Here is a 13,577-nt window from a genome sequence, read left to right as displayed (position 1 = left end):
AAGTGGAAGACAAAAGAGCCCTCAGGAAGATCCGTGCCCATGATACCAGAGCGACATCTGCCTACTGCTGCTCACAGTGTGGAAAGGACTGCCATTCCCGGATTGGATTGCACAGCCTCAGAAGACGCTGCTCGAATCAGTCCAATAGGGGCGCAGACCTATGATCCTTTGGGATTGAAGGATGCCTACGAGAGCATGATCCTGCTCCCATTCAAGTTAATATCAAACCTTCTACTGATTTTAATGGCACAGAATCATTTCTTTACTCTCTAGTATTTTACTGTTTCTATAAATATGCATTAAATGGGTTTATTTAAAGATGAAAAACTGGATAAAATGAATGATCTCTTTTTTATTCTGAACATGATTGTAATAGAAAATTGTACACAAATATAAAAATGAGAAAACATAATTATTTAATTGAGTTTTCATTTATTCTAAATTCTTACTGCATCTCCTAAGTCTGCCAAAGAAAATATTCCATGGAAAACAGAACAGAATTTTAGTCATGATATAATTTTTCTATCTTTGGAAAACAAAAATAACATATTATCCTCTCCTCCTCATCAAATACCACCCACAAGTAAAAAGGGCACCATCAATAACACATTTCAAGAAAGATGTGGAGAAATTGGAGAAGGTCCAGAGAAGAGCAACAAGAATGATTAGAGATCTAGAGAACATAACCTATGAAGGAAGACTGAAAGAATTGGGCTTGTTTAGTTTGGAAAAGAGAAAACTGAGAGGGGACATGATAGCGGTTTTCAGGTATCTAAAATGGTATCACAAGGAGGAGGGAGAAAACTTGTTCTTCCTGGTCTCTGAGGATAGAACAAGAAGCAACAGGCTTAAACTGCAGCAAGGGAGGTTTAGGTTGGGGTGGTTAAACATTGGACTAAATTACTTAGGGATGTTGTGGAATCTCCATCTCTGGAGATATTTAAGAGTAGGTTAGATAAATGTCTATCAGGAATGGTCTAGACAGTACTGGGTCCTGCCATGAGGGCAGAGGACTGGACTGGATGACCTCTCAAGGTCCCTTCCAGTCCTAGGATTCTATGATTCTATGATTTTTGAAAATAAATAAAATTAATCACAGACTGCAAATTTCCAGGAGCTGAATACTTTGATTATGAGTATTTCATTTTTATGCATTTATCTGAACTTCAGGTCAGCTTTAGGCTGTTGCTGATTAGATGATAACCGAGTAGAGCAGTTTTGGCGTAAGTATGTGGCGTGTAGCACTAGAGATCAAATGGGTCACTTTCCATTTAACAGGTGGGCAGGCCCACCAATGAGAGAGGGCAAAGAGAGCAATTGCATAGGGGCTTGACATTTTGGTAGCAGCAGCTATAGTTGGGTGCTCTGGGCCCCTTTGAAACAGGAGCACTACTTAGCTTGCTCTGAGGGCTGGGGGCACTAAGGGCTGAGTACCCTCAGCTCTGCCCCTTCTGCCCAAGGCTTTGACCCTTCCTGGGGGTACAGAGCCATGTTCCCTCACACCTTTCCCCCAAGCCTGTGGTGGCTGTTGACCCTGCTGCAGGTGGGGATCTGGACAGCAGAGATAGAAAGTGAGCTGGTGTTTGCCACAGCTGGTTCTGTACCTGCAGTGCAGAAACTACCTTCCAAAATACAATCTGACTTTTAGTCTTTGCAGCTGCTCCTCATGTGCTAGCAGCTGCTCTTCCCCAAAGTCAGGGGGAGCACTTCTTCTACATGATCAGGATCTCATAGAGAGGGTCGGGGCATTCTCTCCTCCTCACCCCCCGGCCAGAAGCCAACTTTGGTACTCCAACCTCGTGAGGGGGAGGAGGGAGGGCAAGGCTGGAGCACCAGTTCAGGCTCCCCGCTGCAGGAACCGGGGGGCTGAGCTCAAGCTGCAGACCTAGAAGGCAGCCGTGGTCCTCTAGTGGTCCGTGGACTACAGTTTGAGAACCACTGTTATAAGGAAACCTTCCAGTTCAATTTCTTATCTGGGGAATTGATATTCACAGAATTCTATTTCTTGCTGCTCAGCAGTATAATTCTTAATGTTCTAGTCCTCTGTTTTGCCTGCCTGCACATTTCTTGAGGGGAATAAGCATGGTACTGAAATATGCACAAACCCTGCTCTCTGAGGGATGGAGCAATATAAATACAGGCAGTCCCCGGGTTACGTACAAGATAGGGACTGTAGGTTTGTTCTTAAGTTGAATTTGTATGTAAGTCGGAACTGGTACATATTGTAGGGGAAACTCTAGCCAAACATTTCTCCAGAGCTCAGTTTTATTCTCCCACAACTCATTTCCCTCAGTCCTTTATTCTCAAGCTGAGGTGTCTGCTGAGAAGAGCTGCTCCGCGTCTCCTTGGTCTGCTGGGGGTGGCGCTAGCTTCACATCTCCCTGGTCTGCTGGGGGGAAGCAGCTAGTGCGGGGTTGTCTCACCCCGTTTGTAAGTAGAGATCCGATGTAAGTTGGATCCATGTAACCCGGGGACTGCCTGTACAACCACAAACTCAAAGAAATATGACCGATCTGATTACAGATCTGCCAGACTTGACAATGTTTCTATAATGATGGCTCAGAGGAGGCGGGACCCCCTCCCCCTGAAAAAAAAACCCTCCTTAGCTTCTTGTAGTCCTAAAGATGGTCGAACATAGAATATTATCCATACCCTATTGGAAGGACTGAACTATAATATAGTTCTTTCATTTTCTTACCAAGATAATGTTGGTTCACTCTTAACTAATAGTAAATATTACAAATAAAAAGCATTTTTCAGACGTTATATGATTGGCTTTGATGACTGGCTCTTAAAATGCAGTACATATTGAGTGCTAGTATTCTGTTGAGATAGACTATTTCATCAGGGTACATTTCTGAATCATTTTTTATTTGCAAAATGTTTTTAATTTCTCTTTATGCTGCAGGAGATCCTACAGCAAAAAATGGACCTGAAACACAGCACCCTCTGGTGCATGAAAAAAGAAAAAGAAAATAGTCAGGATACAAAATGTATTGTCTTCAAAATACTAAACCTATTACAAGTTGCCAGCAATTTGATTGAACACACCTGCAAATAAATATAGAACCTTTTCCCTTTCCCTACTCCACTGCTTCCTGCTTACAAAAGTGCTGGAAACTATCACAGAACAATCTATACAAAATAGGTGGCAATCTGGGGTTTCTGGGCTTGAGTGGAGATGGGGAGGAGGTTGCAGTATGGGAGAAGCTGACAGCTTCTTTCCCTTGGCTGGTGAAGAATGTCCGGTTATATATAGAACAATAAGGGGAAAAGGTCTGCTCTGTTAGACTTCCTCCCTTTCCCTTTGTCTTCTGGGCCCCATTTTTCCCCTTCTTTCCCTCTACCCATAAGCTCTCTACCATCCCAATGGTGTTGCCAGATGGTTTCAACAAAAATACCGGACACACTTGACATTACATCACAATCTGCATTACATCTTATTTAGAAAATACATTTATATTTTCTCATTTATATTTTTTCAATTTGTTTCCCGAACAGAAAGGTCAAATACTGGACTATCCAGTTCATAACCAGACACCTGGCAAACCTATCCCAATGTATTCACGGTTTTACTTCCCTTTTCCCTCGCAAAGATAACATATTGATTCATGTAAGACCTGAGTTGCTTATTTTGTTGTACTGGAAGAAGAATGTAGTTCTTAGTGTTGACTCAGCACAGTGGAGGACTGGCAGGCTCCAGACAATCAGCAAAAGCAATTCTGCAGTGAAGTCTGAATTTTCAAAACTGGCCTCTAATTCTGGTTGCCTCTATTTTTTTCTATTCAGCCATAATTATGAAAAACAAATGCCAAATTTCAGAAGGGCTGAGCACCCCACAGCTAAAGTCAATAACAGTTAACAATAACAGCTCTTTATTGTGGAAAATCAGATCATAACAGATGAAAAATCCAAAATTAAAAATTACTATTGAAATCACAGGCTAATCTGCATTTAAAAACTTTGATACATTTTAAGCTACTCATACTGAGATAGGGTAAAATTGTGGCCCTACTGAAGCCAATGTTTTGTCATTGGTTTCAATCAATGGGATTGTTCAAGGAGCAAAGTACAATTCTGGGTGAAAAAAGGTGCTGTGATCTGACCCTCTGTAATTAAGGAAGAGAAATTAATGTCGAAGGATAGTATTGGAAGTTAATGTTACTTTGGAGGCAAGCCCAGGAATTTTGGGAACAGATGGTTGCTGTCAATTATTTCCAGATCAACTTTATCAGTCATCAAAATCTCTTAAAACAAGTCAAAATAGAATAAGCAGGCATTCCCAAAATACATAATGAAAAAGTTGCCCTATATATATTTTAGCAATTAATCTCTCTGAATTTGTTCACTCATCTGATACCTTCCCTTTAAAAAACAAACTTGTTTTGTATATACAACTTCTAAGAATGATATCTCTGTAATTGCCTTCCTTTTGCTTCATACCTGTAAATCTTGTATCGTGTGCTAAATCCCTGTCGACTTCTGTCCACAAAATCTGTGTATTCCTGTGAGCGGTGAAAGGGTCCCTTATCAGAGAGGAGCCAATCGAAGGAGCTTGTGGCATGCTGATCTGAAACAGCAGCAACCGCTAAAACCCAGAAATGAAGACTCAGTGCTATCCACTCCCATAGAGCCATCAGAGAGAACAATTCAGCACCAGCACAGCATCGCCATATCATGCTTCCACTGTGGACTTAGAGTCTTCATTCTCTTAGCTTTCCCTCAACACCTAGACAAAATATACAGTCAATTAGATAAGTACATTCCTTGGAAGAAGATACAAGTTTCCTTTCAGCTTACAGAGACCACAGCCTCTAATTGTATTATATTTTATATTAACACAAACCCACTAAGCTAGTTAATAGCACATAGTTTAGTTTCTCAGTGTTCTGTAACACTAATTTGTTTACATATCAGACATCAAAAGTGCCTATTTCCCTGTTGCATGGAAACCTCCAGCAGATGTATGAATGTTTCCTAAAACAACCACAGACAAGCAAAGGAGAAGTTATTGCTGCTTAATGTAACATGAACAGGTGGAATTGAACCTGGAACTCCTAGAGCAGGAGTGGGCAATAACTTTTCATGGGGAACCACTCCTAAGATTTTGGAGTAAAGTGGTTGAGGGCTGCACTCTTCCATGGTATTATAATGGAGGAGGTGTGGGGTCTGGGATGGAGATTGGGTGCAGAAGGGAGCATGGGATAAAGGATTGGGGTGCAGGAGGAAGAATGGAATCTGAAAGGGAGTTTGGGTGAAGGAGGTGGTTGTGACCTAAGGCAGAGAATTGAGGTGCAGGGTTTTGAGATGTGACCGAGGGTAGGAGGGAATTGTGATCTCGGGCAGGAGATGGGGTGGCAGATCTGGGAGGGGTTATGGGTGCATGTGGAGTAGCAGCGCAGGAGTGTGAGGCAGAGGGTTGGGGAAGGGAGGGCCTGAGGTGCCAGAGACAGGTTCTTTCCAGGAGACTTACCAGCCTGCTTGCCTACCTGCAGAGCTAAAGACTTGCAGAGCTTAAAATGTTTCTGCCTGCTTGGCCAAGTGCTTGAGTGAGTGAGGGTTATACTTTGTGGCTGCCCATTATTCAAATAGGCAGCTCATATTGGCCAGTGTCTGTCCAGAAACTGGCCAATGGGATTGTGCTGGGGAGCTGCAGCAGCATCTGAATATTCGTCCCTCCCCTCCGGACTCAAAGGGAAAGCACCCCACAGATGCGTTTCTGAGCTGCGTGCTGGGCTGCAGGGCAAGCAGGGAAGACTGCTTGGGGCTCCCTACTGCTTCCGCAGGCTGGATCTGGGGGCTTGGTGGGATGGATCCAGCCCCTGCGCTGTATTTTGCCCGGGCCTGCCCTAGAGCTTAGTGCACAAGCCTTTACTACATGAGCTAAAAGACTCAGTGAAGACTGTAGAGCAGACTCATTAGTCTCTCTGTAAGTGGTCTTAATGCCACAAGGTGGGACATTGCCCCACACCCAGAAGGTGTGTAGGCTACATTAACACTGGCATACAGTGTTCCAATAGCACATGCATATAAAAGATAGGAAGGCTAGTTTAGTGAACAGAACAAAGGAGAGATTTGGTTCTGCCACAAACTTTCAGTATGACCATGGAAATGTCACTTAATCTTTGAGTGCCTTAGCTTCTTATCTGTGAAACAGGAAAATGCCTTTCTTATTCAGAGGGTCTCTGTGAGGATAAAATCCATTCATTATTGTGCAGTGGACCATAAAAGTACCTAGATTGATTTTATAGATATATATAAACTAACTAACATGGCTACCCCTCTGAGACACTTTTACCCTCAGTTCATTTTGCATGGAATTTAATAGAGTTTGGGTCTATATTGGTCTTTTTATTTTCTACTGGGTATATTTACAAAGAGAAATATCCTTTTAATTCACATTTAAATATGACAGAAGTTGTTACAATCAGTTTTACAAAGGCCCCTGCTGTGAACTTTTTATCTTGGCTAGAAGTATTATGGTTGACACCAATACCTTTCTCTACAAACATTTCCTAAATGAAGTATATTTTCATGTAAAACAGATGTATTGCAGTTACACATTTTCTAATTATCAGTCCATTATAAGAGAGGTGCTGTAGCTAGCTAAAGATGCTCCATGCATTTTTTCTAGACAGTATATTAATTATTCTAGAATGTCCTAGGTATGGTTCATAAATGCATCAGCTACAGGAAACCAATTAGCTCGATCCTGGAGCAATAGCAGATTTGATTCCAGGATCCCCTACAACCTAAGGACAGAACCATAACCAAAAGGACCTACTCTGAGGCATGAATATGCTTAACTTCAAACACATAAGTAATTTCACTGAAGTAAATGAAACTATTTTCATATTTCAAATAAAGATCTCTAGGCCCCCAAAAGTGCAGATCTTTTTGCAGGGCCTCCTTCGCCTGGGGCCCTGGATATAGCCATTAAAGCCTCTGCATTCCAACCTGGTCTGGTAAGAGAGGAGGGTGCATCTTTGAACGCTGCCATTCCCCTCCTTCCCCTAACTGAGTGGAGCTGAAACCACTGGGAGCTCCATCCATGTGCTTCCTCACTGCAGGCTGTGCTCCTGCAACTGCTATTAGCTGAGAATGGCAGCCAATGGTATCTGAGGGGGGCAGGCAGGTGACTGGGAAGCTACTCCAGGTAAGTGCCCCACATCCCAACCACTTCCTAATGTCCTGAGCCCATCTCACGCTCCAAATCACTGGGACCCAGCTTAGAGTCCCTGTGAGCACTCTCCCTCACTCCCCAGCATCCCAACCACCTGCCCCAGCCTGGAGCCCTCTCCCATATTCTGAACTTCCTATTTTGCACCCGCCCCAGAGCCTAGGAGGCACTACATTGTAGCCCTGGGCCCCTGGTATCCAGTCCAGGTCAGAAGAAAATGAAAGTGATACTAAAGGACTAAAGTTTATAGTTGTGCAGTCTTGACCCTCCCACCCTCCAAAAGTTGTTATGGCCATGTGGCTTCTAGATGTTTTCCTATTAACTCTTAGTGCCAGTTTAGGCTAAGCACAGAAGCCATTATAGTAATGTTCTTTCAAGAAGGGTAATTTCAGCAGCAATAACCTGGCCTCCCGATCCCCACCAAGCTAGCTCACAAGACTCCCCAGTGAACAGTGAAGAAAAGAACTATGTTGCACAGGGAGCCACCTTCATCTGAACATAGAACAGTCTCCTATTGGCATCATAGGACAGTCTCCTATTGCAGATAGTTCCAGATGGGAGTAGGAAATGAAAAAAGGTTTTTAATTGTTAGAATGAAAAACAAGCAGTTATAATGATCACTGGTTGAGCTCCTTTATCATATAGAAGGGTAGATTTAATCTGTGCACCTGTAAAATGGGGGCCATAATAATTCCCCATCTCACAGGGGGCTGTGAAGCTCACAGACACTGCAGGGGCTAATTAGGTGAATATGATAAATAGGAAAATTAATTTATTCAAACTGGTGAGTCAGGCCTTAATCTTTACATTGTGAACAATACTTTCCCGCTTCATACAAATGCAGGAGCATAAAATCAATTATTGATGTGATACTCTTAAATACTACAGTAATGACTATCTAAGCATCTGGTAGATAGAATGCAAATAAATTATGGGGAAATTGTATGTCCATATTTAAGGGGATGTGTATACTAACCAAAAGTCTTTTTTTTTTTTTTGGTCATGTTTTCCAGTGTTGAGTTCAAACTGAGCTGGCATACACCCTACTATCTGATCCAAAGTCATATAGCATGTGCAAGTTCGAAAGCCCTATGGATCTGTATTTACACAAATTCTAGGAGGCATAAAAGGCATGCCCGATTAAATCTCTATTTAGCTTTCCAGGCTCACAAGGGCACTGGGGATGTTGCTTGTATAAAAGCAATTCTTTACGCCTTGGGTGTTTAAGCAATGTGAGAACCTTTTTCTAAAGTTACTGACCTCTTCTCATGGAGTTAAAAGGTTTTGATATCAAACGCAGGTGGAGTGGGTCTACTGGATCTCACAGAAATTGCCAACTTAATGCTAGCATTGTGAGGTGTATGAAATTATAACCATATTTCAGAGTTTGGTGCTTCGTCCCTCATGTAAACATCCTTCTCACCCTGCTCTTATGTAGAAAAGATTGCTGCTGGTGGTGCACCAGATACACTCTGCAAGCTGTTGCAAAGAAGGGGGGGTTCCTTCCCACCACTAGATGGGAAGGAGTGTTGAGCACAAAGAAGTGCTACTGCTGAGGTCTCTGTGCAGGTTGACAAGGGCAGAGGAAAAGGTTTCATGGCAGCTCCCTGGGCACCCACTCAAAGGACATTCACAATCTGGCCCATATATTGTAAGTAAAGCTTCAGATACTATTGGGATATTTATAATAGAAATGGCACCATCTCTCTTGGAAAAGGAGAATGCTAGGAACTTATCCTACAGGGACAGCAGCAGAAGGCCCAGAATTTCATCAAACCATAAGGAATACTCAACCAGTGGCATTAAATGCAAACTAATATGCAGCCAATATTAGTATGACTGACATTGCAACTCCATACCATATGTATTAGATTTATCATTGGGTCATGTGGGATTGTGTTGTAATTTATGTGGTAGGAATTATACCTGGGATTCTAAACAACTTCAGAGGAACACTATCTCTTGGGGGTGTTTGTTTATGCTGACAGGGGTGTAAGCATACTGAAACAAATAAAGGATTTTTGGCACTGATACAAGGCTTGGACCAATGCAGGGTGTAGTAAGATGAAGGTCTAAAACATAAGCCCATGCAGCACAGGCCTGGTCTGAGGCCTGAGGTCTAGCTACCAATGGACAAGATATGGCTAACATAAAGCAAAGCTAAGCTGTGAGCAAGAGGTAGGTCCCTGCTCACTGAACTTGATACAAACAGGTCTGAGAGTGCAAAATACTAATTGATAATAAGCCCAGGTGCAGAACAATAATTAGTACTGGTCATAGTTGAAATCACATGGTACCACCAACTCATTAAAAAAGACCTTGGTACCCACTCCTCACAGATACTGACCCAGGTTTGATGTGTAAAAGGGAAGTCAAATCCCCCGGAGCCATTGATTCCCCTATGAGGGGCACGTACAATATACATACATTGCTAATGCTTAGATATATTTGCTATTTGTATAGGAGTAAGACATGACAAAGGTCAAGGCCTGTCACAGGTAATAACTTATAATAAGGAGACGAGGGGAAGTGAAACCAGTCTTCTGTTAAGTAGAGATATGGATAGATTCCACATCCTTTAAACTTGTGACCGGCTCAAGCAGGAAAGGAAAAAGGGAAGTATGGCTTGCCCATTGTTCAGCAAAAGTGAATGAATGTAACACAGCTGTAACCGCAAAGTCAGCAAGTAGGCACTGTATTTAACCTCATTTGGAAAATTAACCTGACCTATAGGAATGCTAAACGTCAAAAATGAAGTAACCTATCATGTTAAGGCACCTAAACCAGGAAGGATGTGAACCCTATAAAAACCCCTGCCTATGAGACGTTGGGGGTCGGCTCTGCTTTGAACATTGAGTTCCTTAGCCGTACCTTGGTTGCAACCAATAAACTTGAGTTGGACCCAGCCTGAAAGTGTGACTCTCTTCTTGGGGTAAATCAGACTAGCCTCCAAGGGGACGAAACCAGCAATTTATGCAACAGGTTCAGGAATGGGTCTAAAATGACAGATGATCTAATCAAACCATATGGTACAGGGTGATGGGCGGTATCTAAGTAGCGTCAGAGGGTGGTAACCTGACAACATCAAAGGGTGGCAACCTGATACATCAGCAATGAGGTGTGAGTTTTTTGTACCTGTATATAAGGTGGTGTCTTTGGCGGACAGTCTTTGGATGACCTAGGGGGCAGTGGAAATTTCCCACTGATTGAGCCATTCCATTGTGTCAAGTACATGTGTGTAGTGGTTCAGTAGATTCTACGGACAACTATGACTGTACTTCGCTTAACAATAAGCCTGGCCTGGTACCTTCGATCCTTATCCAGTTTGTGGTCTTTGGGGGTCCTCTTGGGGTCTGCTGTGGTCATTGGGCCCACATCATTGAATACACATGCAAGCAGCCTTCTGGTTATGATCATCAACGGAGCCAGAATCACCACGGCACTAAATCCATTTAACTACACAGGGCTTTTATTTCTGATCCAGCAATTGGATAGGACTTCTTTCCAAAAGGAGAGCATACTGAACCCTGAATCTATGAAATTTGGCAGTTAGCTGCTGTGGGGCATAGCACTACTGAAAATTCTATCAGTAGAGAGATGTTTTTCACTCATTCGATTTGTAGGACACCTGTTTTGAAGCCAAACTCCAGATGCTTTAGCTAGCTGGAAGTTTCTAAACACTAGATAATAAACTCTAAAATGGGCTATATTCTCCATTTCATGTATTGAAAGTATTGTGTTGGAAATTGACAGAGACCCTAATGCTTTCCAGAGAAGATCTCAATCTACATTAAGTATTAAGGCTACAAGCAGAAGAACACAAAGGACTAATACAAGCTCAAAAAATATGGCTCACAGGCCAGATCCAGCACACCAAGCCACCAGATCTGGTCCACTGACGCTGCGGGGAGCCCCAAGCGGGTTCCCCGTTAGCCTCACCCCATCCACGCACCTCTTAGAAATGCAGCTATTGGTCAGTTGTTCTTTAAAAAACTGAGAGTCTGGAGGGGAGGGGAGAAGCTTTAGGAGCTGCTCCTGCCCCCAGCATGATCCATTGGCCTGTTTCTGGCCAGAAACTAGACAATAGGGAGCTGCCTGTTTCAATAACAAGCAGCCACAAAGTACAAGGGGCTCCAGAGCATTTGGCTCCAGACTGTGCAGGGGCAGGGCAGGCAGCAGTGTTTCCTCTAAACTGTCTTGCACCACAGCTTCACAGGTGATTAGTCAGCTCTACCCAGTCAGAGGCTCAGGACTCTGTGAACTGAGCTGACTGACCGGAAGTTGTGCTGCCGTGCAGCTTAGGAGGAACGCTGGCTGGCAAGGTGGCTGATTCAGGAACAGGATGCTATCTCCTGGCCAGACCCTGCCTCTGGCACTCCAACCCTGCCCTTTCCCAACTTCTGTCCCCTACTCCTGCCCCCTGCTCCACATATCCAAATCCTCTACCTCCCCACCTACACCCATATCCCCTCCCAGATCTGGCACCCCAATCCCTATCCCAGATTACAGTCCCCTCCTGCCCTAGCTCACAATCCAACCCTTGCACCGTGGTCCAATGCCCCAGGTTACAACTGCCTCCTTCACCCAAACTCTCTCCCTTACTCCAAGCTTCCTTCTGCACCCAACCTCCATCCCAGACCCCCACACCTCCTCCATTCATATCATGGAAGAGTGCGACCCTCAACCACCTTCCAAATTCTTGGAGTGGCCCCCACTCAAAAATTATTGCCCACTCTTGGACTAATATCAACCTCATTCATAACCACTTCATCACAGCCAAGAGTTTTCTGGCCCAGCATACTTATTAAGTATCACATATTTGTGAAAAGCATACATATACAAATATAAGCATGGGCATATGTAAGAAACTATACCACCAAGCAACAAAACAGTTCTGGTCTATTAATTTCCATCCATCTGCTCAAACAATGTTAGTTTCTAAACTGAATACATAATTTCAGCTGAAGGAAATTTTCCTGTCATCTCAAAGTGTGGACCAGCTATACGAAGTGTCTTCTACTCTAAAGATCCAATCTAAATTCCAACACAATCAACCAAAAGCCTCCCATTGACAGCAACAGGAATTGGATCAAGCCCTGAAGCAAAAAGTTTGGATGACCAACAGCTTTCTACATATGCTAGAAATCATGTGGGAGAAGAAAAATGATTGTAGTAGAAGGCTCCTGGATTAGAGCCCAGTTCACTCAGGTTATGTCTACACAGCAGTGTTATTTCAGAATAACTGATGCTATTCCAAAATAATATAGCCTGCGTCTACACAGAAATCAGTTATTTCAATATAATGTAGAAATAAGGTCAAGCTGGAGGCCTTCTTACTCCAACTCCTGTAACCCTCATTTTATGGGGAGTAAGGGAAGTCAGAGGAAGAGTGCTTTTTTTCAGACTTCCTGCTATGTAGACAGTGCCAAAAGCTGAAATAAGCAATTTCGAATTAAGCTTCAAAATTGATATAGCTCAAGTTGTATAGCTTATTTCAGCTTTAGACCTGCTGTGTAGATGTATCCTCACTGAGTAATTTTAGACAATTCCTTTAACCTTTCTTTATCTCCACACCCCATACATAAAATCATACTTTCCTCACATAATGTTGTGAGGCTTAATTAATTAACTTCTGCAACATGTTTCCTGTTGTCCACCCACTCAGGGTACGTCTACACTACAGCGCTAATTCGAACTAACTTAGTTCGAATTAGTTAATTCGAACTAAGCTAATTCGAACTAACGCGTCTAGAACTAAAAACTAGTTCGAATTAGCGTTTTGCTAATTCGAACTAGCAAGTCCATATTGAGTGGACCCTGAACAGGGCTTAAGGATGGCCGGAAGCAGTGCCGGCAGGGCATCAGAGGAGGACTTAGAGCGTGGAGATGCTGTCTCAGGCTAGCTGAGGGCTGCGCTTAAAGGGTCCCGACCCCCACCCCGGACAGACAGTTCTAAGGGGTGCCCCGCTTGCAAAGCAGTCCTGGCTTGGATTGCCCAGAGTACCCACACTGGGCACATCACACCACTCGGCCATCAGCCCGGCTGCACTTGCCGCAGGCTGCCATCTGGGGAGAGGGGGCAATCGGGGGGCTGCAGGAGAGCTTCCACCCCCAGAAGCCTGCAGAGCCAGCCCAGTCCTCCCCATCAGGGGCTCGTACCCCATTCCTCCCTCACCTCCTTCCACTTACCCTTCCCTAGCCCCCCTTCTTATTGATGTACAAAATAAAGATAATGTTTCTTCCAACATTGACTCCGTCTTTATTGAACAAAACTGGGGGAGACTGGGAAAAGGAGATGGGAGAGGGGAAGAGAGAGGCTGGGAGAGGGGAGGGCAACTAACATGATCAGGGGTTGGGAACAGGTCCCAGATGAAGAGAGGCTACAGAGCCTGGGGGT

At 43.7% G+C, this 13,577-nt stretch overlaps 1 protein-coding gene across 2 annotated transcripts in view; it reads right to left on the bottom strand.

Annotated features, from left to right (window-relative positions):
- BRINP3 (BMP/retinoic acid inducible neural specific 3) overlaps positions 1-13,577 on the bottom strand; it is a 417,681-nt gene that overhangs the window by 392,728 nt on the left and 11,376 nt on the right. For both annotated transcript variants that reach the window (XM_006127774.5, XM_006127776.5), the window contains exon 2: positions 4,444-4,729. In XM_006127774.5, coding sequence (XP_006127836.3) covers positions 4,444-4,679 — 236 coding nt within the window. In that variant the 5' untranslated portion in view covers positions 4,680-4,729. The remainder of the gene's footprint in view (positions 1-4,443; positions 4,730-13,577) is intronic.

Source organism: Pelodiscus sinensis, chromosome 9, assembly GCF_052426305.1.
Source record: "Pelodiscus sinensis isolate ZL-2025 chromosome 9, ASM5242630v1, whole genome shotgun sequence".
NCBI classification, from domain to species: Eukaryota; Metazoa; Chordata; order Testudines; family Trionychidae; genus Pelodiscus; species Pelodiscus sinensis.
Note: the sequence above shows the minus strand (reverse complement) of the source record. Positions and strands in the feature narration are given on the sequence as shown.